At 44.7% G+C, this 23,369-nt stretch overlaps 3 protein-coding genes across 6 annotated transcripts; 2 read left to right on the top strand and 1 right to left on the bottom strand.

Annotated features, from left to right (window-relative positions):
- On the top strand, nt 1-4,927 carry sync (syncoilin, intermediate filament protein). Its single transcript, XM_056582551.1, has 6 exons — nt 1-214; nt 1,421-2,981; nt 3,184-3,398; nt 3,694-3,901; nt 4,135-4,259; nt 4,346-4,927. Exons 2-6 carry the CDS (start codon nt 1,431-1,433, stop codon nt 4,374-4,376), a joined length of 2,130 nt encoding a protein of 709 aa, XP_056438526.1. The 5' UTR covers nt 1-214; nt 1,421-1,430; the 3' UTR covers nt 4,377-4,927.
- A 691-nt stretch (nt 4,928-5,618) lies between these two features.
- rbbp4 (retinoblastoma binding protein 4) lies at nt 5,619-10,641 on the bottom strand. 2 transcript variants are annotated; one of them, XM_056582552.1, is made up of 12 exons: nt 10,373-10,641; nt 9,523-9,670; nt 9,145-9,290; nt 8,581-8,754; nt 8,165-8,280; nt 7,629-7,789; nt 7,380-7,506; nt 7,117-7,194; nt 6,655-6,752; nt 6,506-6,563; nt 6,278-6,388; nt 5,619-5,772 (listed from the first exon to the last, which is right to left on the bottom strand). In XM_056582552.1, the coding sequence occupies exons 1-12, from the start codon at nt 10,386-10,388 to the stop codon at nt 5,710-5,712; spliced, it is 1,296 nt and encodes a 431-aa protein (XP_056438527.1). In that variant the 5' UTR covers nt 10,389-10,641; the 3' UTR covers nt 5,619-5,709. The 2 variants fall into 2 exon arrangements, with proteins under 2 accessions (XP_056438527.1, XP_056438528.1); XM_056582553.1 differs by having other exon boundaries at nt 6,655-6,731; nt 10,373-10,553.
- Nucleotides 10,157-22,788, top strand: tert (telomerase reverse transcriptase). 3 transcript variants are annotated; one of them, XM_056582547.1, is made up of 16 exons: nt 10,159-11,148; nt 11,235-12,732; nt 12,834-13,023; nt 13,587-13,740; nt 14,077-14,244; nt 14,483-14,644; nt 14,731-14,832; nt 15,235-15,320; nt 15,547-15,663; nt 16,174-16,245; nt 17,100-17,288; nt 17,773-17,899; nt 19,540-19,601; nt 20,290-20,414; nt 20,847-20,984; nt 21,750-22,788. In XM_056582547.1, the coding sequence occupies exons 1-16, from the start codon at nt 10,933-10,935 to the stop codon at nt 21,851-21,853; spliced, it is 3,510 nt and encodes a 1,169-aa protein (XP_056438522.1). In that variant the 5' UTR covers nt 10,159-10,932; the 3' UTR covers nt 21,854-22,788. The 3 variants fall into 3 exon arrangements, with proteins under 3 accessions (XP_056438525.1, XP_056438522.1, XP_056438523.1); XM_056582548.1 differs by having other exon boundaries at nt 10,162-11,148; nt 11,439-12,732; XM_056582550.1 differs by lacking the exon at nt 21,750-22,788 and having other exon boundaries at nt 10,157-11,148; nt 20,290-20,453; nt 20,847-20,907.
- The last annotated feature ends 581 nt before the right edge of the window (nt 22,789-23,369 follow it).

The raw sequence follows: 23,369 nt of genomic DNA, 5'->3' as shown, positions 1-23,369 counted from the left end.
ACCCAAACAGATTCTGTGTAGCCATGGCCACACTTAGCTACACACTGGCTGTTTAGAGTGAGAGTGAGACGACATCTAAGCTCGCTCTGTGTACCCCACTTCTCTCAACTACTCGTCGATTCTTTGTGACCGTCTTTGAGGTTCGGACACTGGCCTATGATTTACCCCTATTTTGGGCATCAAATGACAGAAGAGGAGGAAAACTAGAAAAAGGGTAAGTTCACTTTGTTTAATGTTCACCCAAAATAACAAAAGGGTTAGGCCACTTAAAGTTAGTGAGACAAATAATAAATCATTTCTGATGCAAATTATCCAATATCCTGTCTGCTTAAATTTGAACAGGAAAAATGCAATATCTGCATTTACGGATATCTTTGCGTATACAATTTGGAAACAAGCCCATTGAAGTTCTAATCAAAAGAATGCCAGTGAAGCTCTTTTGAATAGTCCATGTCGTAGGTTTCTGTCTCGTTCCCATGCCAGAATTTCATTCAGACAGCTGGTGTGTCTGCTCTACTCTGAGGGGTCTGCTTTGTCTTGCATAGCTCAAGAAAGTTCAAAGCTATGTGTCTGTAAAAATTATTTCGAAGTTTTCAGGTAAGCTTGCGGGCAAATATATATTTTTGTCTCGATTTTGCTTGGAGACAGCAACACCAACAGTTGCTATTTCTGCATTACATAATTATGTGCTTTGACACTTTTGGGCTAACATGATCAATTAACTGTGTGATAAATTGAGTCAAGTCTTGGTAGAAGCCCAAAGGGAGGAGACGATGCTTCCCAAAGAGATCAAATTAAAACATTGGGACATGTAATGATCCGTTTTGCAATAATGTTAAAATTACAATTCAACTCATCTAAGTTTACAAGAGGCAAGGCCACCGTGCATGTTGATACTTGTTGCATTACCATTGCTAGTGCAGGCATGTTTAAATTAGCAGCGTGAAAGTACTTGAATGCCATAGATTATTGGATGTTCTGTATGGGCACATATGGGAAGGTGTCGTGAGTGTGTTTGTGGGAGTTTGCCAGAGACCACATCCCAGCTGTCCCTCTGTTCCAGGCCAGTGCAGCTGTCAACGGGTAGCATTCTTGCTATTGCCCTGCTCCACATACCCCCATTTGCTAACAACATCTCAATAGCTTACATAAAGGGCCCTTGTGGAGCCGAAACCTAACCCCTGCATTCGCTTCATAACAACGGCTCATCTATTTTGTTAAATGTATGCCAGGTCAATGGTCAAACTCAATACTACTCTTTAGGGGGGAAGAGCTTTTTTCACTGAAAAAGCTTTCATGAAAAATGAAAAAGATTCGTATTTTCAAGAATTCTACAGAAAGTAGTTCATTGCCTGCAGTATTTATGACTCTAGATATTATTCGCCTAACTCTTTGATTATTTGATTACTATATTTTCCAGAGTAAACAACATGGAGAACAATGGGCATAGTTCAACAAGCACAGGGTTTGAGTCTCTCTTCATCCAGGAGGAGGACGAACAACAGGAGAGAGCAAGGGTGGATGAAAGAAGGGGGTTTGACCATCTGGCCCAATCTACAATGGGACACATGGAAACACATTTATCACAGGCAGTTCAAATACATCCATACCTATGGGAGATGGATGAATTGCTGAAGAGTTGCGAGGATCTTGCTGGTGTACCACTGAGCTCCCAATTCTCACCCAGTTACACGGACACATGTCTTAAAGACGTACAATTGAAGGAGTTGAGCGATTGCTCCTCAGACAGATACAGAGACACAAGCACATCTCAACAGACGAGCTCATGCACTACCTACATTGACACGCGAGTAGAGGTAGCTGACACAGGTCAGCTGACACAAGCCTGTCATGAGGCCTCCTCCATCATGAACGCCAGCTGTGAAACAGCGACAGACCTCTCACCAGCAGATGGATCCCTGACCGCGGTGGGCAATGCACTCAGTGACACTATGACAGAGTACCAGGGTCAACTGATGGGGATGCTGGCCATGCTGGATAACTGTATGGAAGACTCGGGAATCGACCAGGGGTCTGGCATGGACTTTGCATCACAGGAGTGTTTCTCTTCGAATACAAACCATGAATACATACAAATAAGTTCTCCGAGGTGTGACGAGTACGCGGCCGTGGAAAAAAGAATGGCCGCTGCATCAGAGATGGCTACACTAAAGTCATGGGGTGGCCATAGTGCCGACCCAGGAATCACAGAAGTTCAATACAGTTCTGTTACACCAGGCAAACCCGTAGTCAGGCATGTTGAGATGGAGAGTACCACAGTGCAAAGACAGGAACATTCGGGTACTGTAATGTCTGAGACTTCAGTTCAGGAAAATCGATTATGTTGCTCGGGTCCAAAGATTCCAACGGCGATGGAAGCACAAAATGGATCCCCCAACTCCGATGAGTCTTGCATACAAAACAACCGTGATGACAAATGGAGTCCCACAGGAGGGGATGATGTCGGGCTTTTGGGTGATGGAGAAGGACTAGAGGTAGGGATCGACTTGACTTGCCAGAGGTCTTCCACAGAGGAACTGGCCACCCTAGGGTGTCAGATGGAGAAGTTAATAGAGGAGGTAGAAGGCCATGAGAGGCTGAGGGGGGCACTGCTGGATGAGGTGCTGGCACTGAGGAGGAAGAGCGAGGAGCAGGGAGACGTAGAGGGTACCACAACGGAGCGCCAGGAGAGAGACGAATCAGAGGAGACCATTGAGAGGAAAGCAGCGGCGCTACTGGAGGAGCTGAAGAATGAAGAGCAGAAGAGAAGGGCAGAGAGCCAGAGGGATACGCTGGCCCTGAGAGAGCAGCGGGCGGAAGTAGAGAGGAGCGTGTGGAAGATGAACCTGGAGAGACAGGGGCTGCAGGAGGAGACCTGGAGGTTGAAGAGGAAGCTGTTCACGGAGGCTAGGAACCGTGCACACAGTGTGGCTGCCCTGACCAACCAGCAACGCGGGGTAGAGCGGTTTAAGATCGAGGAGGTATGAGGGCTTAAAATACTCTGTTAATTGTGTACTTCTAAATTTGTGTTCAGCAGCTGCTTTTTAGGTCATAAGACTGCGAAAAAATGCATAGTTCTAAATTAACTTCAACACCAAAATAATGAACCCGTTGAATGCACAAGAGAAAAAAACATAAAAGCAACGAGGCAGCCACATTTCTTTTCATGCCTCTTGGTTCCAGGAAACGTTGCAGTCCCTTGTGGTTCAGCTGACTGAGGAGTGCAGCCGGCTCCGCCCTGCTCAGCAAGAGAAGCTCTCCACACTACAGGCCACACTGCAAGCACAAAACTGCAGACAGACCTCCAGTACCGTGGAGGAGCTGACTGAGTGCAAGAGGCACTCATGTGGGGACATCCAGCAGTATCTGCAGGGAGGCCAGAAGGCCCTGGAGGAGAGGTGCAAACATGCTACTATCTACTATCTCATTTTCTCTAAACTTGCACCATGTAACATTTTCAATGCAGTTACCACTTTCTTTCAAGATTTGATTTATTCTGTTACCCAACATACTTCATTTGATTTAAACTGAATAAACAAGTTAGATTGAGTCATTGTTAAATTCTTTAGACACTACTTATTGTCTATAGTTCTAGTGCCAGTACTAGTTCAAAAAAGATTGAAAGAAACTGATGTCAGCAGAAGTGAAGTGTATCACTTAGAAAAAGGGTTCTTCCTGCTCTCCAATTGTCAGGTATGAGCCTATGCTGAAGGCACTGTTGAAGAGAAGGGAGACAACAGCCAGTGCCCTCAGTAAAGCCAGAGAGCAGGTCCAGGAGCTCAGGGGCCAGCTGAGGCCCTTGGTGGAAGAGGGCCACAGACTGGGGTTGCAGAAGGTCTGTCTGGAGGAGAGGTTGGAACTGATGCAGAAGCAGAGGCAAGAGGACATCAAGCAGTACAAGGTGATGGAGATGTTGAAGTTGGGGATAGGTAATAAACAAACGAGGAAAGCAAGACCTTTCGCTAGGAGATGATGCCCACCCAAAAGACTTTTGGTACTATCTGGGACCTACGTAGCATTGTGACAACCCTGACAGAGTAGACAAGTAAATCTGTTCCAGATGAAGGTACATTTGCCGCAATCTTTCATGTCTTTTTCATTATGTGATCCTTATAACATCCTTTATTTGCACAGGACATTGTATTGAGCCTTGAGGACAGCAGCTGGAAGATACAGACAGAGCTTAAAATTCAGAAGAGAAAAACCAAAGAAACAGCGGAGATGAAAGAGAACCTTGCCAATAAACTTGTGCTTTACAGGTAAGAACCTGATTGATCATGCAAGATTCAACAGTTGCCTAAAGAGCGGTTTTGTGTAATCCCTGATTAAACATTTTCTGTTACAGAGCTGCTGTGGAGGATCGGAAGAAAACATGAACATTTGTATTCAAGATTTGCAAAAAGATATCTTCGACCATAATATCCTTCTTTCACCAGGGTTGCCAGTTAAGATGATTTTGTGATAAAACTGAATCCATCAACAACCTTACAGATCCCTTTCTAGATGCGACACATCTGGTATGTAGATCACTGGTTTATCAAGCCATAAAGAGTGGATATAGTTAACAGAGCAGTCACTTGAAAGGGTGTTTTTATGAATAGAGTTGTATGCTTTCATTGTAACTAGTGTGGATGAGTTGGGTCCTGAGGAGTAGACTGGAGAGGATGGGGTGCTTAAAGGGCAATGGGCCTGTAATCGACTGTAAACACTTGTATTGACAAATAGATTGTGACTTAATAGGACAGCATCACAAGGCTCAAATTAATACAAAAGGTCAGATGCCCCCAATTGTCTGCCAGAACCTATTTATAGAGCCTTTTGAAGGTTAAAGAGAATTAAAACGTGAAAACATGGAAGAATGATGCAATCAGGCTTAACGTGTTCTGATTAGGAAACTTTACTCTGCAGCCCAAGGATTGATGGAAAAACATTTTATTGAGAATTCACTCACTGTACATTTGCAAAATGTTAAGACATAAAAAAGTTTAACTACAATTAAGATACAACAAAGACTCAAAGACACGACAATGCAAGACAGTATGTACTAAAATGGACACTTCAGGGGCCAATCTGTTCAAAAGGGAGTATATAACAGGGAGCAAGGCTGCCACACTGCTGGGAATGCTGGTACGGAAACCTGAACAACCAGTGCAGACCAAGGCTCTTACCCCTTACAATCTGCGATTTGCAGATTGCTTTTCTATAGTTATAACATGAGCACAGAAATCTGCCAAATCACGGTTGCACTCTCCAACAGTCTCTACAATTATCAATGCTTCTTTTTTTTTTTTTTTACTAGATAATGAATAAAGACTACCCTTTCCCACTTCCTCTCCTCATGAACACCAAAACAATTTAAATGTAACCAATTCCAGGGCATAGTATTAGAATGCACGGTGAGCCAATTTAAATAGAAAAATATATCCTTTCATAACGGCATATAAAAATCAGGCATGAATGAAAATCCCTCAGGCAATAAATTATTAATGTCAACCGACAAGAGTTTTTCAGCATTTTTAAAAACAGACCAGTGGGCAAAAAAAGGACAGCTCATTTCCTGCCCTCATGAGTATTGACTAGACACATGATCTGTTCCACCAATAGAAAGTATGGAGGAGGTAGTTGAGCGGGACTCGTTGCAGTGACCTTCTCAGCAGTTTGAGGTGATGTTGCGGGGGAAGAAGAGGGTATGAGGTGCGGTGGGTTTCGTTAGGCGGTGGGTTCGGGGTCCGCTGAGCTCTCGGGGTCCTCGTCGTTGTAGATGTTCTCCGCCTGCGGGGACAATGTCAGAGTTACGGCTGCTCCATTGTTTTAGTACACAGAAAACTTAATTTCTACATTGATCTAGTCTTGCTATTCTAGCAGAGTTACATTACAGTGCTTGGCTAAAATGCCTGCCAGACAGTGCGTCTTTTCACATTCACTGCATAACAGATATTATGCAACCTGGATTAGTAGACTCACCATTTTCTGAACGCTCAACTTCCTCACGCTGAAGAGATAGCTAGCATTGCCTCCGAGCTTCGTTCAAAATGTACGTCTTTCTCAAATAAGGTGGCTACCATGCAAAGCCATGAGCTCTGACCTTCTCCTTGCTTTGAAATTATGTTGCATTTCTGTCAATTTACTTCGAAAATATACTGACCATTCTTCAAATACAAAAGCTGCATCTGTGTGGCGTATATTCTCCAAATCCATTTAGTATATTCAATATTATAGGGGAGGCCATGGCCTTTCCTGCATGCATGACTACCATGCAGAGATATATCTGGCTCACCATTTGCCAGACTTGCATGATGTTGTCTTCAGACACCGAGCAGATGACCCATGGCTCATTGGGGTTCCAGGAAAAGTCAGAGATCTTGGCTGTGTGACCTCCGTGGATGAACTGGATGAGAGGCAGGGGAATTATATAAATTTGAATGCAGCTTTAATTATTCATCATCATACAGTCAAACATATGGGTCTATCATTTTTGTTTGACATGATCGTCGAAAACACTTACCAGCAGCTCTGGGGGTCCATCTTCTGCATCTTCTGGCGACTGCTCCTCTCCGATTTTACTGCAAAAATAATAGTAATAATCCTTTAAAACACAATTACACCAGCAGAGGATTAACAATGATGTGAAGGGAGGGGTTCGCAGTCAGTCACCTGAGGTCCCAGACGTTGAGCCGGCGGTCGGTTCCACTGGAGGCCAGGATGGTCTCGTTATGGGGGGACCACTGGACCTGTAACAGCCCATCGCAGAGCTCAAATCAGATCCATGTAAATAGCAACAGGGCCAGATACAGGCAGACACACCATGCAACATTGTGGATGAGAATCATTGGATTGCCAATTACAATAGACAAGGTATCAATAGAACATGATGGCTTGTATACAAGGTTAGCGGGGGTTCTGATAAAAGCATTAGCTAAGCCATAAGTCAAACAAATATGTATTTAGTAGCATAAATGCCAAGATTTATTCTTGATTCTATTTTTTTCAATAGCATTAAAAAATGCCATACATAAATAATGCAGCATACATATTTTCTTTGCACCTCTTAAGGTGTAAATCAACAATATTGACATGTTTATTATACAATAATGTATAGTGTGGGAAATCTCTCACCTGGAAGATCTCATCTTTGTGTGACTCAAAGGAGTGCAGTTTGAGTTTCAGGTTCCTCAGGTCCCAGAGGGCCACAGTCTGCAGAGAACAGGAGCGGTTACACACGCAGTCCAACAACACCACCGGTAATGCACAGAGATATAAAAGAAACAAAAAAGGGGTAGCATCTCTCGTTTCAAGCACATCAGCAACATTTACAGGGGAAAAGAGCTGGGGAGGTATAGTGTGTATGTGTATATATATATACATGGGTGTTGCATTACCTTGTCTGCTGAGCCGGTGGCCAGGATGAACTCGCTGTATGGGTTGAAGGACAGGCAATTGACCTCTGCTGTGTGTGCGTCCACAGCGTGGCTGGGCTTGGAGGTGTTGTTGGAGCGTGTGTCCCAGCTACAGAGAAAAAAAAAAAGATTGTTGAAACACACCTGATATCTTGAGTCCTACCTAAACCACCCCATTATGGTAATTGCCACTTGAGTGGCATGCCATCCTTTATATTATTTAACGCTTACATCATGAGCTTCTGGTCGTCAGCCACGGAGCCAAAGAGAGACTCATGCAGCAGGTGCCAGGAGACGTCCTCCACCACTGCGGTGTGACCCGTGAAGATGGTCTTGGCGTCCACCACCTTGCCCTCTTTGGGCACCGCGCTGATGTCCCAAAGACAGATCGTCTGGGGGCCGATGGAAACCCAGATTGTACCCATTAGAACTTTCAAACCGCAACCTCACAGGTATGATAATTGATTTAGTTCTGCACGGCTTTTATTGATGCATTGCTAGGGATTCCAATGATATTAACTATGTGTAAACAGTCATAGAATATCCATTTGATATATTGACTTTCCTCAGCAAACTACACCCCCATTTAACTAGCTTCCCAAACACTCACCCAGCTTAGTTTGAAAGTGAAAAGGTGTCAACAATTAAGAGTTTTGTGCCATGTTTCAGAAAAAAATACTAAATGGAGATTTTCTATTTGTAGGCAATCATTTCCCTGGCCCTGGTTGCCAGAGATGCAGCCAAACAGGTGTGGCGGAAGGTCTTACGTGATCATCTGAAGCACTGAGCAGGCAGCCGGACAGGTTGGGGTTCCAGGAGAGCCCATAACCCTCCTTCTGATGGCCTCTGAGACGCAGGTCTGGACGGCACTCTCCTGACGCGTCTGCAGAGCACACACACACATGCTTGCATTGTCATATCAGTGGCTTGTTTTAAGAAAGCATTAAAAACAATTATATACGATTCAGTTAAAAAAAAAGCCAGTGTTCCCAGCTTCCCCTCAAAGAATAGTGTGCATTAATCTCCCAGGATATAACGTAACATTCTTAGCATTAGCTGAATTCATTGTTGAATCTGAAAATGTAATTACATTCATAAATCACAGCATTCAGCACCTTCTACAGCAACTGCAGAATACAAATACATGCCATCTATAAACCCGCAGGGCTTATGAACTCCGTACCAGGTTTGGAGGGGTGCTTTGTGTAATCGAAGACCAGCACGTCTGAGGTGGGGGTCTTGGTGGCGATGATGCAGGGATTCTGGGGCATGTAGCGGGCCCGGTTCACCTCGCCCTCATGGTTGATCTTGATCTCAATCTCAATCTTACCACTGACTGAGCCAAAGCCACCGAACTCTGCAGAGGAAGAATATATAAATAGTCAGTTGATTAAGACATTCATGAAAGCAACAAAGGGAGCTAATCGTAGACTTCTATTCTGTATGGGTTGCAGCATAGTGACTGACCATCAATTGCATTTCATTCCAGCATACTCATTTGTAGAGCAGGACCGATCCTGGATTTCGTGGCCGATGCCAGTATAAGGGAGGGGCAAAATGACCGATAGGATATATCGTGATGGTCTGATATATCGGTCGGGCTCTACTCTAATGCACATAGCAGCTTTTAATGATTGTTACTTATTCAACATTTGAATCTCTGGGATTGCTGCCGACATCAGCACATTCACAATATTTGCAAAGAAAATCCAATGGCTTCTGTGATCAAATATAATAAATGACTTACCTCCTTTCTCGCTGTCATAGTGTGAGGCATCAAACTGGGCGTCGTCATTGGGCAATTGGACGCTAGCGATGACCAGATGGTTCTGCTCGTCTGACGTATGAGTGCCCAACACCAGCCGGTGGACACTGTAATCCTTGCCCTCTGGTCTATGAACAAATAAAAAACGACAAATAATTTGTCCAGTTGTGAAGAAAGCTGGTTCATAAAGGGAGCAGGAAGTGAATGGTTCCGAAGAATTAATCTTGCTTGTCAAACACAGGGGAGTAAAGGATGGAACACTTCTCAATTTTGGAGAAACGTAGGGCAGAAGGGAGAGGATGTTTTGGGTTGTGTATGTAGTTTAATATTAATAGGACATAAACGTGCTTGCGTCCTTACCTGGAGACATCGGGAAGCCACTGAGCGGTGAGGCTGGGCCATTCCAGAGCGTGGGTCATCACCAGGTCATAAAGGAAGGGAGTGTTTTTCTTCCAGATCTTGTACTCCTCGTTGATAACCCTTTCCTCGACCGCATCGTCAAACGCACCTGCAAATAATACGGGAGAACTCTTAAAATTCAACCAGTAACGCATGACACATAATCATAATACAACTATGTTACAAATCTAGTATTTCTGGAAGACAACCAATTATTGTTTTAATTCCTCAGATATATCTCAATTCGAAATCTGATTCAGAAAATGTTGGGTTGACTGCCAGCTCATATATAAAAGGGATGATCTGCTTTATACGTGCAGGACTGACAGATAACAGTGAGATTGCGGCACAAAGGAGTCAAAAATGACCAACACTTAACATTTTGATTGGTTTTGCTCGCAACAAAGCCGGAACTTACTGCCGGTCAATCAAATGGATAAATGCAGGTTTTCCTTATTGTTTGGGACCCAGCACGTTCTTACTGGGAACTACAACGATTGACGATTCAAATCACTTTAACGCTACACATTTACACATTTCATTAATCTGGCGTTTTTATATATTTAAGCAAGATGCACGTTGACTGCATCTGCCGCATTTGTGCAAAACATTCGACATGAATCCTTACGTCTACGGAAGAGAATCACCGTCGATACAAGCAAGGCCTATTTTGCATATTAAACATGAAATTGGATTAGCTAGCGTGTGTACCAATTGCTACTAGCTAATTGAGCTAGCCAGTTAGCATGAATATTTCGGCAAGTATCCATTTTTGGTAACAAAAACCCGTTGCACGCTTCATAGACGTTACCTTCCTTGTCGGCCATTGTAGCTAACTTCAGCAGATAAAAGTCCACTGATGAAAGTTATACAGACAGTCTCAAGACGGAAAGCTTTGTCTCAGGCTGTCTTGCAGTGCCGTGTTGAGCGACCCGAGCTAACCGGAGCTAAACTCGCTACTTGGCGGAGCGACGTGGGCGCATTCGCGCGCTTGGTACAAAGGAGGGGGTGTCCTGCAACCAATCAGATGACAGAACGCTCCTGTGACCACGGGGTCTCGACGCCTGCCGTTCAACAACTGTGCCACAGGAGGGCAGACGAGGCGTTTACATACCACAACAAACATGGAGTGTAATGTTGTCCTATTGGACCATAAGGACTGGACGAGACAGTAAGCTCTTTCCTCATTGGGCGATTCTGAAGCGGGGTATTTGGAGTTCAAGATGTGCCTCTCCTGAGTCTTGACCATATATTTAATATCCTGACAGCTCAAGACCCGATATTATAACCTCCGAAAACATGTAAAGTACACCCTTCCTTCGCAGTGTCTTATTTTGCATCAAACAATTCACATTAACGTTATTCAACACTATGTCTAGATCAGACACATCAAGGGTACTTGACATTCTGAAGTCACTTTACCAGCATGTGCAAACACTTAATCAGTTTGCAGACACCATCGTATTTAGAGAAGGGCAGAAAGCATCGCTCATTGAAGGATCCGACACAGCACGCTTCAAGTCATTCGTCGGGGGTATTTTTGTGTGCACTGATCAACAGTTGCAACAACTGCCAAGCCGAAACGAGGTAAACTTATATCCCACATGTAATTCGTGCAACTTATGTTGTTGATATCTCTCTGTTAAATTCAAAGGAACATATCTGTTTTACAGGGCATGGATCTCAGGGTTATGAGTATTTCACATCATCTCAATGTGAAAAGAAGTACAACAAATCAGCAAAACGTCAAATCAGATAATAGCAGCGTTACTATTCGAACCTTGGATAGTCCACCTCTAGAGTTATTAGTGTCTGACTCAACGTACCTGACTCAACATTATCTACTATGTGTGTGTTCTCATACGACCCCCCTACAGATCTGCACACTCCCCGAGCTACTGGCTTTTGTTTTGAACACTGTGAAGAGGAAGAAGAAAAGAAATGTGCTGGCGCACGGCTACGGGTTCCTCTCCCTGGCCCAAGAGGACCGTGACGCGGACCAGTTCAAGTTCCAAAGCGACGTCACTCAAAGTGCCGCTTACATCCACGGCAGCGATCTGTGGAAGAAAGTCTCCCACCGTCTCGGCACGGACATGACCCGATACCTGCTGGAGAGCTGCGCCGTGTTCGTGGCGGTGCCCCCCTCCTGCGTGTTCCAGGTGTGTGGCGTGCCCGTGTACGACCGGGTGTCGGTCATGACCAGCCGCGCTGGCGTCTTCCTCCGGACCAAATCCAGGGCTGACCCGGGTAACCGTCAGCGGGATCGCCGCCCCCCGGTGTGCCAGATTAGAAAACGAGGGGCTGGTTATAAAACCAACAGGAATAGGGGCAGGGCTAGGGATGGTAATCAAAGGAAGAGGAAAAGCTCTGGCCGGACGGATGGTATGGGTCGGGCCGCAAAGAGGACAAGAATGGATTGGGCCAAGCAGGAGATACCGCAGAGTGGCGTTGATGCAGGGGGTAATGTTCTTCCTAGCTCAGTGGAAGCATCCAAGGTGCCAGCAGAAGGGTGTAGTGCTGATTCTAAAAGGCAGGTCATAGTGTCGAAAACCTCTCTTCCTTTGGAAGGAGGGCCAAGTTGGAGATCGGGATTCTCTCCAACTCTCCCACCATCCCACTGCTTCATCCGAACCTTGGGAATGCTGTACGGCGGGAAGGGGATGCGTGGATTCCTTCTAAACAGGAAGACGAAGAGCCGTACAGAGGTGAAGCAGAGGCTTCAGGGGCGGGACCTGGTCAGGATTGTGTTCTTTGAGGGCGTGGCCTATCTCAACGGAGTGGAGAAGAAGCCAAGGAAACTGCCCCGGCGCTTCTTCAACATGGTGCCTCTGTTCGACCGGCTGCTGCGGCAGCACAGGGGCTGCCCCTACGGCAGGGTCCTGCAGAGCGCATGCCCCTTGCGCATGGAGGAGCTGGGTGTGGAGGCACAGGGGGACCTGAGCTCCCTCCTGCCCCTCACCTGTTCCCCCCATCAGGTGTTCCTCTTCATCAGAAAGTGCCTCGCCACCGTGGTGCCCATGGAGCTGTGGGGGTCCGAATACAACCGGGGTCGTTTCCTCCTCAGGGTCAGGGGCTTCCTGCGCAGCGGCAAGTTCGAGAGGCTCTCATTGGCCGAGCTGCTGTGGAAGATGAGGGTGAGCGAGTGTGATTGGCTGAAGATCAGCAAGACGGGTAAGGGTAGTTTATGTGATCAACATAAGACAGCCCGTTTTCTAACACCAATTACTGATGAGCTGCATCAGTTTCAGTGAACCTCCTCCTGTGTCCCTCAGGTCATGTCCCCCCCAGCGAGCTGGCCTACCGGACACGCGTGATTGGTCAATTCTTGGCGTGGATGCTGGACGGCTACGTGGTGGGCTTGGTCCGAGCGTGCTTCTACGTCACGGAGAGCATGGGACAGAAGAACACGCTCCGCTTCTACAGACAGGAGGTGTGGGCCAAGCTGAGGGAGCTGGCCTTCAGGTACGCTCTAACTCAACAGACGCACACAGAAACACGTTGAAAACTAGGGATGCACCGAAATGAAAATTCTTGGCCGAAACCGAAACCGAATATACTGAAACAGGTGGCCGAAGGCCGAAACCGAATACCGAATGTGGCTTTTAATGTTTTTCATTCATTTTGCTTTAATTTTTCACCATTGCATAAATCAAACAATTAAGTGTCCTTTATAAACTTTTTTGTCTTGCTTTTCTATAAAAAAAATTCTATTACAAATTTGATACAAAATATTTATTTAATACTGATCGTTTTCTAACATTCCAGCAGACATTATAGCAAGAATTTAAGAACAATGTACCTTTAAATAAATGAGTACAATTTTTTTTTATTTTTTTTTAAATAAATAAAAATGTTCGGTGTATTATGTTCAGCCTTTTTACTCCTTTGGCCGAAACCAAACATTATGTTTTGGGCCATTTTCGGCCGAACATGTTCGGTGGCCGAATATTCGGTGCATCCCTACTGAAAACACACAGAGCCACCTAACGGCAGCCTTCTCGATCCATGCTTAACGTTTCTTTCAGAGGGCACGTCTCCAAGGGCCAGCTGGAAGAGCTGACACCCGCCCAGATGGCCTCCCTGCCGAAAGCCACCGTGGTTTCCCGCCTTCGCTTCATCCCCAAGGCGGACAGCATGCGACCGATCACGCGCGTCGTTAGATCCGACGTCAAATCCAGGGTGCTTTTTATATTATGATACTTTGACGTTATATGATTTTCTCTTTGTTAGGTGTCTATATGTGTCTATAAATAATTTAAGGCAAATATGTGCAGCAACGTCTAGTTTTTATGGTGTTTGACTCCAGATCCGGGTTTGACCCACGAGGATCAGGGTTCAAATCCTAGTGTCCGCCCTCTGGAATGTCGGCATCAATGAACAAGATCTTGTACCTACTCCTTAACCATGTCTAATCCCCACAAAACGTATATTGTTATTTTGGATGAAAACTAGACCTGAAATAATTAAACCAAATGTCTTAAATGTATGATAAAATGTGGGTTATTCTGCGTGCAGGTTCATCAATCAAACATGCGTGAGCTGCTGGACGTGCTGGGGGCGTGTGTGCGCTCTGACCCCCCCTTGCTGGGCTTCACTGTGTGGGGGATGACCGACATTCACAAGAAGCTCCGCCCCCTGGCGTCCGCTCAGAAGGACCAGCCTCAACGCCTCTACTTTGTTAAGGTAAGACGTTTGATATTGGATTAATCGAGTACATCATCTTATATATTGATATTTGTGGTCTTTTCATCTCAATTGGCCTTATGTCGTCTTAGCTCTTCTTAAAGATAAGATTGTCGTGATGAAATAATGTAAGAGATGTGGACAGTTACTTACGTATACATACCTGGGAAATATAATTTTCTTATTTTGGCACAGTCTTGTGTTTTGATTGGTCCGTGCCTGTCCCTGTGCATTCCAGGTGGACGTGAGCGGGGCCTATGAGAGCCTTCCCCATGACAAACTCATTGAGGTGATTGGCCAGGCCCTGACACCGGTCCTGGAAGACACATTCGTCATCCGTCGCTACGCCAAGATCTGGAGGGACGCCCATGAAGGCCTGAAGAAGACGTTTACTCGACAGGTATCTCTTACTTCTTGACTTTAAAATCTTAAGCTCTTTATTGGTATTTCTTGTGTCTATGTTTATTGATCCCATTTGGTTTGAAGGCAGATTTCATGGAAGACAACATTGGATCCACAAACATGAAAGGCTTTGTGATGAACATGCAGCGAGAGGGCAAGCTTCATAACGCTATACTGGTGGAGCAGGTGAGAGAGAGAGAGAGAGAGAGAGATGGTTTCTTCAAGCACTGAAGGATTGATACACACAGGATTTTGCATGCATATATTGCCTTAAATTGCTCAAATATGAACAATACAAATAAAAATAAGACATTCCCTGAATCTCTTCATTGAGTAAGTAGGCTGTGTGCTGATATCTCTTTTATTCAAGTCTTATTGCAAGGAAAAAATAGGTGATTTGTAAGTGGGCTCCCAAGTGAGCTACTATACAAAGAAGAGCTAGCTTTAGCCAGTTCGTATTATTGTTAAGTAAGTTTGCTTCACTCTCCATTGCCTTTGATGCGGGTCAGTTATGAAAAGGAATTTCTGTTTCCTACACAGGGTATTTATCTGGTAAAAAGATGCCTTATTTATGTTCTCTCCGTCCAGCATTTTTCCTCAGACCTGCATGGCCGAGATGCTCTTCAGTTTTTCACTCAAATGCTTACTGGTGGAGTTGTGAAATTTGGGAAAAAGTAAGCTGTGTTCAAACTATCTTAAAAATGCAGTAATATAAACCTCTGTGGCTGCTTTGTTCTCTCTTTTGCTATGATGATTTAAACATCTGTTCGTAACGTTTGATTTAATAAAAGAGAAATCACATGGCTTTGACAGTTTACATGCATCTGTTCCGTGTGTGTGTGTGTGTGTGTGTGTGTGTGTGTGTGTGTGTGTCTGTGTCTGTGTGTGTGTGTCTTCCAGAACTTTCCGGCAGTGTAGAGGCATCCCCCAGGGCTCGGTGGTGTCCAGTCTCATGTGCTGCCTCTGCTACGGTCACATGGAGAACAACTTATTCAAAGATATTAACTTGAATGGAGGGTAAAGGTTGTTTTTGATTGCTTTTGTATCCAAAAAGAGAATAAAATGATTAGCAACATTGCAAGAGTTTTGAGTGTATGTTAAAGGTAAAATGAGAAGGAATTGATTATTAGACATTTTAACTGTCTCAATGAATTTTATTTAAACAGTTGTAGACCTAACTGATTTATCTTTCAATAGATGACTAGATTTTGCATAAGTCAACATGAAACTGAAACTATATTCTGACCTGACTTGCAAATTGGATCAGTTCTAGTCATGCTTAAATAGTAAAAGGTTATCAGTTAAATCTATGACTTGCAGATAGGATAACCAAATGGTTTTAGGGTCAAAGGTGATATAATGCCTGATTTTATTGATGTGTAAATATAATGGAATAGAGTACAGTGTACGTTAGGTTGAAAAGGGTGTAATGTGAATCACATGTTGATGTATTTACACATCTTTACCAGTAGATTGCAGTAGAGTCTTTCACAGCCCAAAGGTCAGACATCTCTCCGTCTCCTGCAGGTGTCTGATGAGGTTGGTAGATGATTTCCTCCTGATAACCCCTGACCTGGGTCAAGCACAGACCTTCTTCAAGTATGATACCCACCACACTGCCTTTTCAGCTTTGCTTTTCCTTTAGCACATTCCTTTTCCGTTTAAAGTAATGCTAAATGCTAAAAAACAACTATGTTGTCTATTGGTGATTTGCAACTCAGCCCAGGTCCTATTTGATCACTTTCTTGTAGTATTTCACTTTGCTGCTGCATATCTCGATTTCATCACATGGAAACTTTGTTGCAGAAGTTAAAATAGGGTTTAGTAGGAGGGTACTTCTTCAAATGGCTGTAGTGGTGTCCTCTGAGGAAGCAAATTATAAAGGACGTCTGCAGGAGCAGGCAAGGGCTGAGAAACGCCAATGTATGTCCTGGGAGCTCTCCTGAAGAGTTTTCAGGACAGCATCCGGGGTAGGGCCAACAAAGTACAAAACTGTTGTTTTTTTTATTGATATGGTCAAAAAGTTAATGGAGGCTGGGATAGTGCCTTGCGGCACTCCCTTCGATACGGCATGGGGTTGTGCCAGCAGATTGTCCGATTTTACAGACTTAAGTGCCCAACCTGGAGTAATCTGTTGCGAGAATAAATCTCTGAATAACTTGGACAGCATCACATTGCCAGGTCATTGCCAAAGCACAGCAGGGAGCTGAAGGGATTTACAGTCTTTATTTTATATGACACTTGATTGGACATTAAATGGCAATATAATCAAACTGCAGATAATTTTTGTCATGTAACATTAGTACAAAGCCGGTGTGCAAAAAATAAAGATAAGGGTCAAGTTGTGTATAATGGAACAGCCAGGTTATGGATTGTGATGCATGTGTAGTAAATGTCAGCTCATTGCCGTCACCATAGAAGATATACCCTTTGACTGCTCTGCTCCCGTGCAGGACTCTGTCAGACGGGGTTCAGGACTATGGGTTGGTGGTAAACCCACAGAAGGTGGTGGTCAACTTCCAGGTATCGGAGGATTCGGGGGCGGGTCCAAACGTGCGCGTGCTGCCTGCTAGCTGCCTCTTCCCCTGGTGCGGACTGCTCCTGGACACGCACACCCTGGATGTCTTTCAGGACTACTCCAGGTGATCATCATCATGTGTTATACACACAGACACACACAGACACAAGCGCAACCCCCCCCCCCCCCCCCCCCCCCCCCCCCTCTTGATTTGGATCGAGAAGGCTGCCGTTAGGTGGCTCTGTGTGTTTCAACGTGTTTCTGTGTGTGTATAGTTTTGGTAAAAGGCCTTGGCCATTGTCCTTATAAAACCACAAAGAGACAAATCCAAACCCAATTACTGGGGAAAGAATGTTATAATATAAAGATATGCAGGACCTAAACAGCTACCATTACTCTTTGGATCCAACCCCCTAACCCTGACAGTGTTAATGCCGTGCTCTTCCATGTTTTGCTACACATTATTAAATTGCACAGATTAAATTTGTGTGTGTGTGTGTGTGTGTGTGTGTGTGTGTGTGTGTGTGTGTGTGTGTGTGTGTGTGTGTGTGTGTGTGTGTGTGTGTGTGTGTGTGTGTGTGTGTGTGTGTGTGTGTGTTCACGCGCAGCTACGCGGGGCTCTCCCTGCGTTACAGCTTCACCCTGGGCTTCTCCCAGCGAGCGGGGTTGCACATGAAGAAGAAGCTGATGGGGCTCCTTCGACTCAAGTGCCACGCCCTCTTTCTGGACCTCACGGTGTGTGTGTTGGGGAAGGCAATCTATTACAGCCCCTTAAGTTCAAACCACATGGAATGTGAAATTTAGCCAGGCTGTATTTTTTAAGGGTCTATTTCATGAAAATTCCCACAAACGTGCATTAACGAGATGTGATTACTTTTAAAGGGACCGCTTGTTCGTTTTTTTCTTTTTTACAAAAATTGACTATATATATGATCAGGCTGTATATTTTACTTAAAAATGTTGACCTTCCCCGGATCTCTGTCCATTAAATTGGAACAGGTCTGTAGTTTCCGGGTAAAAAGGAAGGAACTACAACGTTTGTGTGGGATTATATCTTGCATTATGGTTCTAATAATAATAATAATATCTTCATTTTATAATGCGCTTTTCAGGTACCCAAAGTCGCAGATTACAAAGTCATAGAGGGGGGGGGGGTATTACAGACAGGGGGACAGTACAAGCAGGACACATTTACATTTACAGGCAAAGAAGGGGGGGGGGTATTACAGACAAGGGGGACAACACAAGCATACACAGCACAGGCAGAAAAAGAAAACAGTTATTGAGATGTAACAGGGGGTAGAAGTGTAGGCAGTTGGGTAATGGTGGCTAGGGATAGGGAAGATCATAGGCTTGGGTGAAGAGGTAAGTTTTGAGGCTGGACTTGAATGTTGTGAGTGAGGGAGAGTGGAGAACAGATTGGGGGAGGGAATTCCAGAGTCGGGGTGCTGTGCGTGAGAATGCTCTGTCGCCAAAAGTTTTTAATCGGGATATTGGTGTAGTCAGGGTGAGAGTGGAGGAGGAACGGGTGGCTCGGGAGGGGCGGTGGGGGAGGAGGAGGTCAGACAGGTAGGGGGGGGCTAGGTGGTGAAGAGCTTTGAAGGTGAGGAGGAGTATTTTGAAGATGATGCGCTGCTTGATGGGGAGCCAGTGGAGAGAGTGGAGAACGGGAGTGATGTGTTCACGGGACCGGGTGTGGGTGAGGAGGCGGGCAGCAGAGTTTTGGACCATTTGGAGTCTATGGAGGGAATGGGAGGAGATGCCAGTAGGGAGGGAGTTGCAGTAGGCGAGAGGAGATGAAGGCATGGATGAGGGATTCAGCAGCAGGGGGGGGGAGGCAGTGTCTGATTTTGGCGATGCGGCAGAGGTGGAAATATGAGGTCTTGACGATGTGGCTGACATGGGGAGTGAAGGTAAGGGTGGGGTCCATGATGACACCGAGATTGCGTACCAGGGTGGAGGGGGTGATGGTTGAGGAGTCGATGGTGAGTGAAATGGGACCAGTTTTATTGAGAGTGGATTTGGTGCCAATGAGGAGGAGCTCAGTTTTGTCACTGTTCAGTTTGAGGAAGTTGTGAGTTAGCCAAGTTTTTATTGTAGAGATGCAAGTTTCGATGTGGGTGAGGGGAGGATTTTGGGGGGATTTGGTGGTGACGTATATCTGGGTGTCGTCGGCGTAGCAGTGGAAGTCCAGGGCGAGTTGGCGGAGGATCCTGCTTTGTGGGTAAAAGCAGTTTTTGAGCCTTGTCTTTGGAGGCAGGCCTGAAGGGACGGGTGGGATTTCTCTGGGTTAGATACGTACACAATCCAGCCTTCTCCGGCTGGCTTCTCCAAATTGGCTGACCTAGATCTGACAATGTCTCTCTTCCATGCAGATAAACTCTGTGGAAGCCGTCTACGGCAGCGTGTACAAGCTGGTGTTGCTTCAAGCATGGAGGTACTGAATGACCCCCAGGAACTCTCACAGTCAACCTTCAACCTCCCATTAACACCTGCTGACTGCTACTTTACATACACTAGTTCGGGCGCCTAAGATACTGATTTCCCACGGCACATAATTTAATCCGGGTGTTAATAAGGTATTTTTTGAGTATGTATTTTAATGTGTCATATGTGTGTCTGTATGTTGGATGTGAGTGGACCATCTGAGTCCTTAATAAAGATTTATCAGGGTAACTATTATGTTTTGAACAATAATGAATGAATGAGGAATAAAGAATTTAATGGGATGGAATCAAGATGAAGATAACTGACCAGACTAGTCTGAACTTATAAAGAAGTACATACACGACATGTAAGTAGTGTTTATTCACCATTTTGTCACATTTATCTGTCAATGTTTCACCATTTGTGTATTTCCACTATCCTCTTAACAAAGTAAAGAATGACCCTGGCTGTTGAGTGGTTTTACAACGTAGCCCTTCTTAAACCTGACGGAAATACCTGCAGCATCATCGAATGACTCCGGTCATGAACCCAATCTCGTTTATCGCTTTTTTGTGTGATTTATTTTTTGTTTGGTCATTCTGTGGTCTCCATGTGTGGTCATTATATTTCTGTCGTACATATTGTTGGTGTGCCAGCCTAGCAGTCTGATTTCTCTGTCCTCCCTCGTTGTCTGTCAGGTTCCATGTGTGCGCCCAGAGTTTGCCCTTTGGACAAACGGTTGCCAAGAATCCCAAGTGCTTCCTGCTCATGATCTGGGACATGGCTCACTATGTGAATCGACTCGTCCGACTCTGCAACAAAGGCAAAGATTGACTTTATCGATCTCGAGTGCTTGGTTTTGGTCTGTACCTGAACCTAAATAAGATTTGTCTTTACCTGTTATTCTCAAATGTTATTCTCTTGGGTCTCATACCCCCAATTCATTATTTTTTCAAAAGAGCACTATTGCACTATTGACGTGGAAAATCAATGTTTATATATTCAAAACAGAGTGTAATTCACTCTGTGTCCTCTCCATCCCCCTTACTCTTTCTACCCTTGTTCCTTCCCTTCCAAAGCAGATGAAAAATAAAATACATTATTAATAATAAAAACAAAATATTTTTTATATATATATACATATATAATATCATTATGTACGTCATATCAAATAATTATTAATAAAACGAATGAATAACAGTGCTCTCTCCCGCCCACCCTCCCCTCTCCTCTGTGGTTCCTCACGGTCCCCAAGGGGTGAGCCTTGGCACCAGGCACCAGACAGGCGTCCTGCAGAGCGAGGCAGTGGAGCTGCTCTTCTGCCTGGCCTTCATCCTGGTCATGTCCCGGCACCGGCCCCAGTACAGAGGCCTGCTCCCTGGCCTACACAAACGTATGTACACCCCCATGGCACCACCACACCACTCGAGAGGAAGATTTGGTTGATGTAATGTTAACCTTTTTGGTTGGGTTCTTAAAATTGCTTTACTTTTATCTAGAATATAAAATACTGAAACAATCTTATCTAGTAGCCTATTTTAAGAGCCGTCGGACCATCCCACTACCTCCAAAGACCTTTTAGAAATGACAATTTAGATGATTCACTTTGAAAGGCTCCTTTGTTAGCCAAGTTATGGGTAGTTTAAAATAACCTTTGGTGTGGGCAGGTTTATGATTGACTCAGGCTACTTCATAGCGTCTTTATTGAGTGCTTTTCTTGTTTCCTGTGGCCTCAAGTTGACCCAGGCTATAATCAGACCAATCAAAGGTCTCAGTCATAGGCCCGGTCCATGCAGGTGTCCTCAGCTTAGACGTGTCTGCTGATGCAGAGTCTCAACCCTAATGTGCCCTCTTCATGGAGCAGCCACAGAACAGGAGTTGGGATCAATATATGGGCTTCCCGGTTTCTCCACCCATGCCCTCAGAGTTATCAGATTTCACTTTGTAACTCGGCATAGCTTCTGGTTATCAAAGTCTTTTATTTATTTTAGCTTAATATTTTTGAAAAGCAGCAGACATACCAACCCTTTCTTTCCTCAGATTTGTGGAACCAGCATGTTCCAGATATTGGTTGCCATGAATCCCTGCCTATGTTAAAAATAATTTCCCTCCAGTCCACTGTCACATGTCCTCCTCTGCCTGTCCCCCTGGTTCACAGGGAAGCGGTGTCTGGAGAGGCAGCTGGGGGACATCCGACTGGCCAGGGTCAGACAGGCCACCAAGCCCGGGATCCCGCAAGAGTTCCTGGCCATCCATCCCTAGATGACCCCTGCTACAGCTACACCCCCCAGAAAAAGAAAAGAAAAAGTCCAGGTTTCTGCTCCCCCTCATGCACTCTGAGTCATCTGATTTCATTGCATATAGATTCGGGTTATCAAAAGCTCTGGATTTATTTTTAGCTTAATATTGTGGCACAGTAGCAGAAGTACCAAGCGGATTGTTGTTCTTTGGAGTTTTCCAAAAATGTTCCCCATATAAACATTATTTTGTATTATTGCGTTTCAACATCTGTTGGTGGAGCCCACCACAGCAATAAACTATTTTAACAACCACTCTATGATCAGATGTTCAATGAGTCAACAAAACAATTAACGCATGCATGAGAGGACAAAAAAAATCATTACTTGGTCTTTATAACCTCCAGTTGTGATAGCTATCAGAAAGCAGAAGGAAAGATTTTTCTATCAACTAACCTGCCAATGATTAAGTACACTTTTAATCCTTTCTGTAAATAAGTTCCCTATTGTTTCTTTGACACTATTTTTCGGACCTGTCGTCTTCATAAGAGAAAAAGGTGACATGTTTGTGAACCTACTGGGCGGCAGTGGCTTAGGAGGTACAACAGGTTGACTCATGGCAACCAGTAGTTTCCAGTGAGTGTTGAGGTTTCCCTGAGCAAGACCCCTGACCCTAATTGCTCCAGACGACCTGGCTGTTTTGCATGGTTGACAACGCGCATGTGTGTAATGCGTGTATGAATGGATGAATGGGCAATAATTGCAAAGGACTTTGAGTGGGCACTGGTTATAATAGCGCTACATGAATGCGGCCCATTTACTATTTTTTTTACTTTATCAAAACATTTATAGTACAGGCCATTTTTGTTTTATTTAATAAATGTATAACCTTGCTAAAAAGTTACGAGGAACCGTCTTCCTATGTTCCAAGGTTCAAACTAAATATGGAGGGCTGCCCCTGACTAAAGATATATTTCAATATAAACTAAGCACAAAAAGTAAGGAAATTTGTGTTTGGTTGACTATTTCTCTGTGGTAACAATGCTTTTTGGCAATAAATCTTATACCGTTGGAAAGCCTATTTAGTTCCCTTTCAAATGGTTCAATGATTCAAATGTTGGATGAGCAGCAGCGCTGAGTATGTGGGTTGCGCCCATGAAAATTTGCCAAATCTTTTCTGTCATTGCCAAACAGGTTATTTTGCTGTTGCTATTGACACTTTTTTTGAGCTTCTGGTACGCCCAGGTGCTGCCAATCAGCTGCCTGATTGGCACCTGATTTGGCAACTTCAAGCTGGTGTTCCGCAAAACCAAGTTGCGGCATTATTTGGAGTGAGCCCTAGTACCCTCTCCAAACTGAAGACCAAGTTCCATATAACAGGGGATGTCAAAGACAGGCCCCAAGAAGACGACGCCCCAAGAAGACCGTTTCATCACCCTGTCAGCACTTAAATTAAGTAGGCTGTCTTCTACAGATTTGCATTCAAGGTTTGCAGTACGATATGGCCGGCGGCTCTCTGCCCAGACAATCCGGAACAGACT

Source organism: Gadus chalcogrammus, chromosome 22 (assembly GCF_026213295.1).
Source record: "Gadus chalcogrammus isolate NIFS_2021 chromosome 22, NIFS_Gcha_1.0, whole genome shotgun sequence".
Taxonomy (NCBI): domain Eukaryota; kingdom Metazoa; phylum Chordata; class Actinopteri; order Gadiformes; family Gadidae; genus Gadus; species Gadus chalcogrammus.
Note: the sequence above shows the minus strand (reverse complement) of the source record. Positions and strands in the feature narration are given on the sequence as shown.

What these genes read in the sequence shown, in the direction of transcription:
- sync (XM_056582551.1), top strand. Translation starts at nt 1,431, where the DNA reads ATGGAGAACAATGGGCATAGTTCAACAAGCACAGGGTTTGAGTCTCTC. An exon ending in AGCGGTTTAAGATCGAGGAG is followed by an intron (nt 2,982 to 3,183) that starts GTATGAGGGCTT and finishes TCTTGGTTCCAG; the next exon opens with GAAACGTTGCAGTCCCTTGT. An exon ending in AGGACATCAAGCAGTACAAG is followed by an intron (nt 3,902 to 4,134) that starts GTGATGGAGATG and finishes TTATTTGCACAG; the next exon opens with GACATTGTATTGAGCCTTGA.
- rbbp4 (XM_056582552.1), bottom strand. An exon ending in TGGCTTCCCGATGTCTCCAG is followed by an intron (nt 9,291 to 9,522) that starts GTAAGGACGCAA and finishes ATTTGTTCATAG; the next exon opens with ACCAGAGGGCAAGGATTACA. An exon ending in AAAGCACCCCTCCAAACCTG is followed by an intron (nt 8,281 to 8,580) that starts GTACGGAGTTCA and finishes TGTGCTCTGCAG; the next exon opens with ACGCGTCAGGAGAGTGCCGT.
- tert (XM_056582547.1), top strand. Translation starts at nt 10,933, where the DNA reads ATGTCTAGATCAGACACATCAAGGGTACTTGACATTCTGAAGTCACTT. An exon ending in AACTGCCAAGCCGAAACGAG is followed by an intron (nt 11,149 to 11,234) that starts GTAAACTTATAT and finishes TCTGTTTTACAG; the next exon opens with GGCATGGATCTCAGGGTTAT. An exon ending in GTCTTTCAGGACTACTCCAG is followed by an intron (nt 17,289 to 17,772) that starts GTGATCATCATC and finishes GTTCACGCGCAG; the next exon opens with CTACGCGGGGCTCTCCCTGC.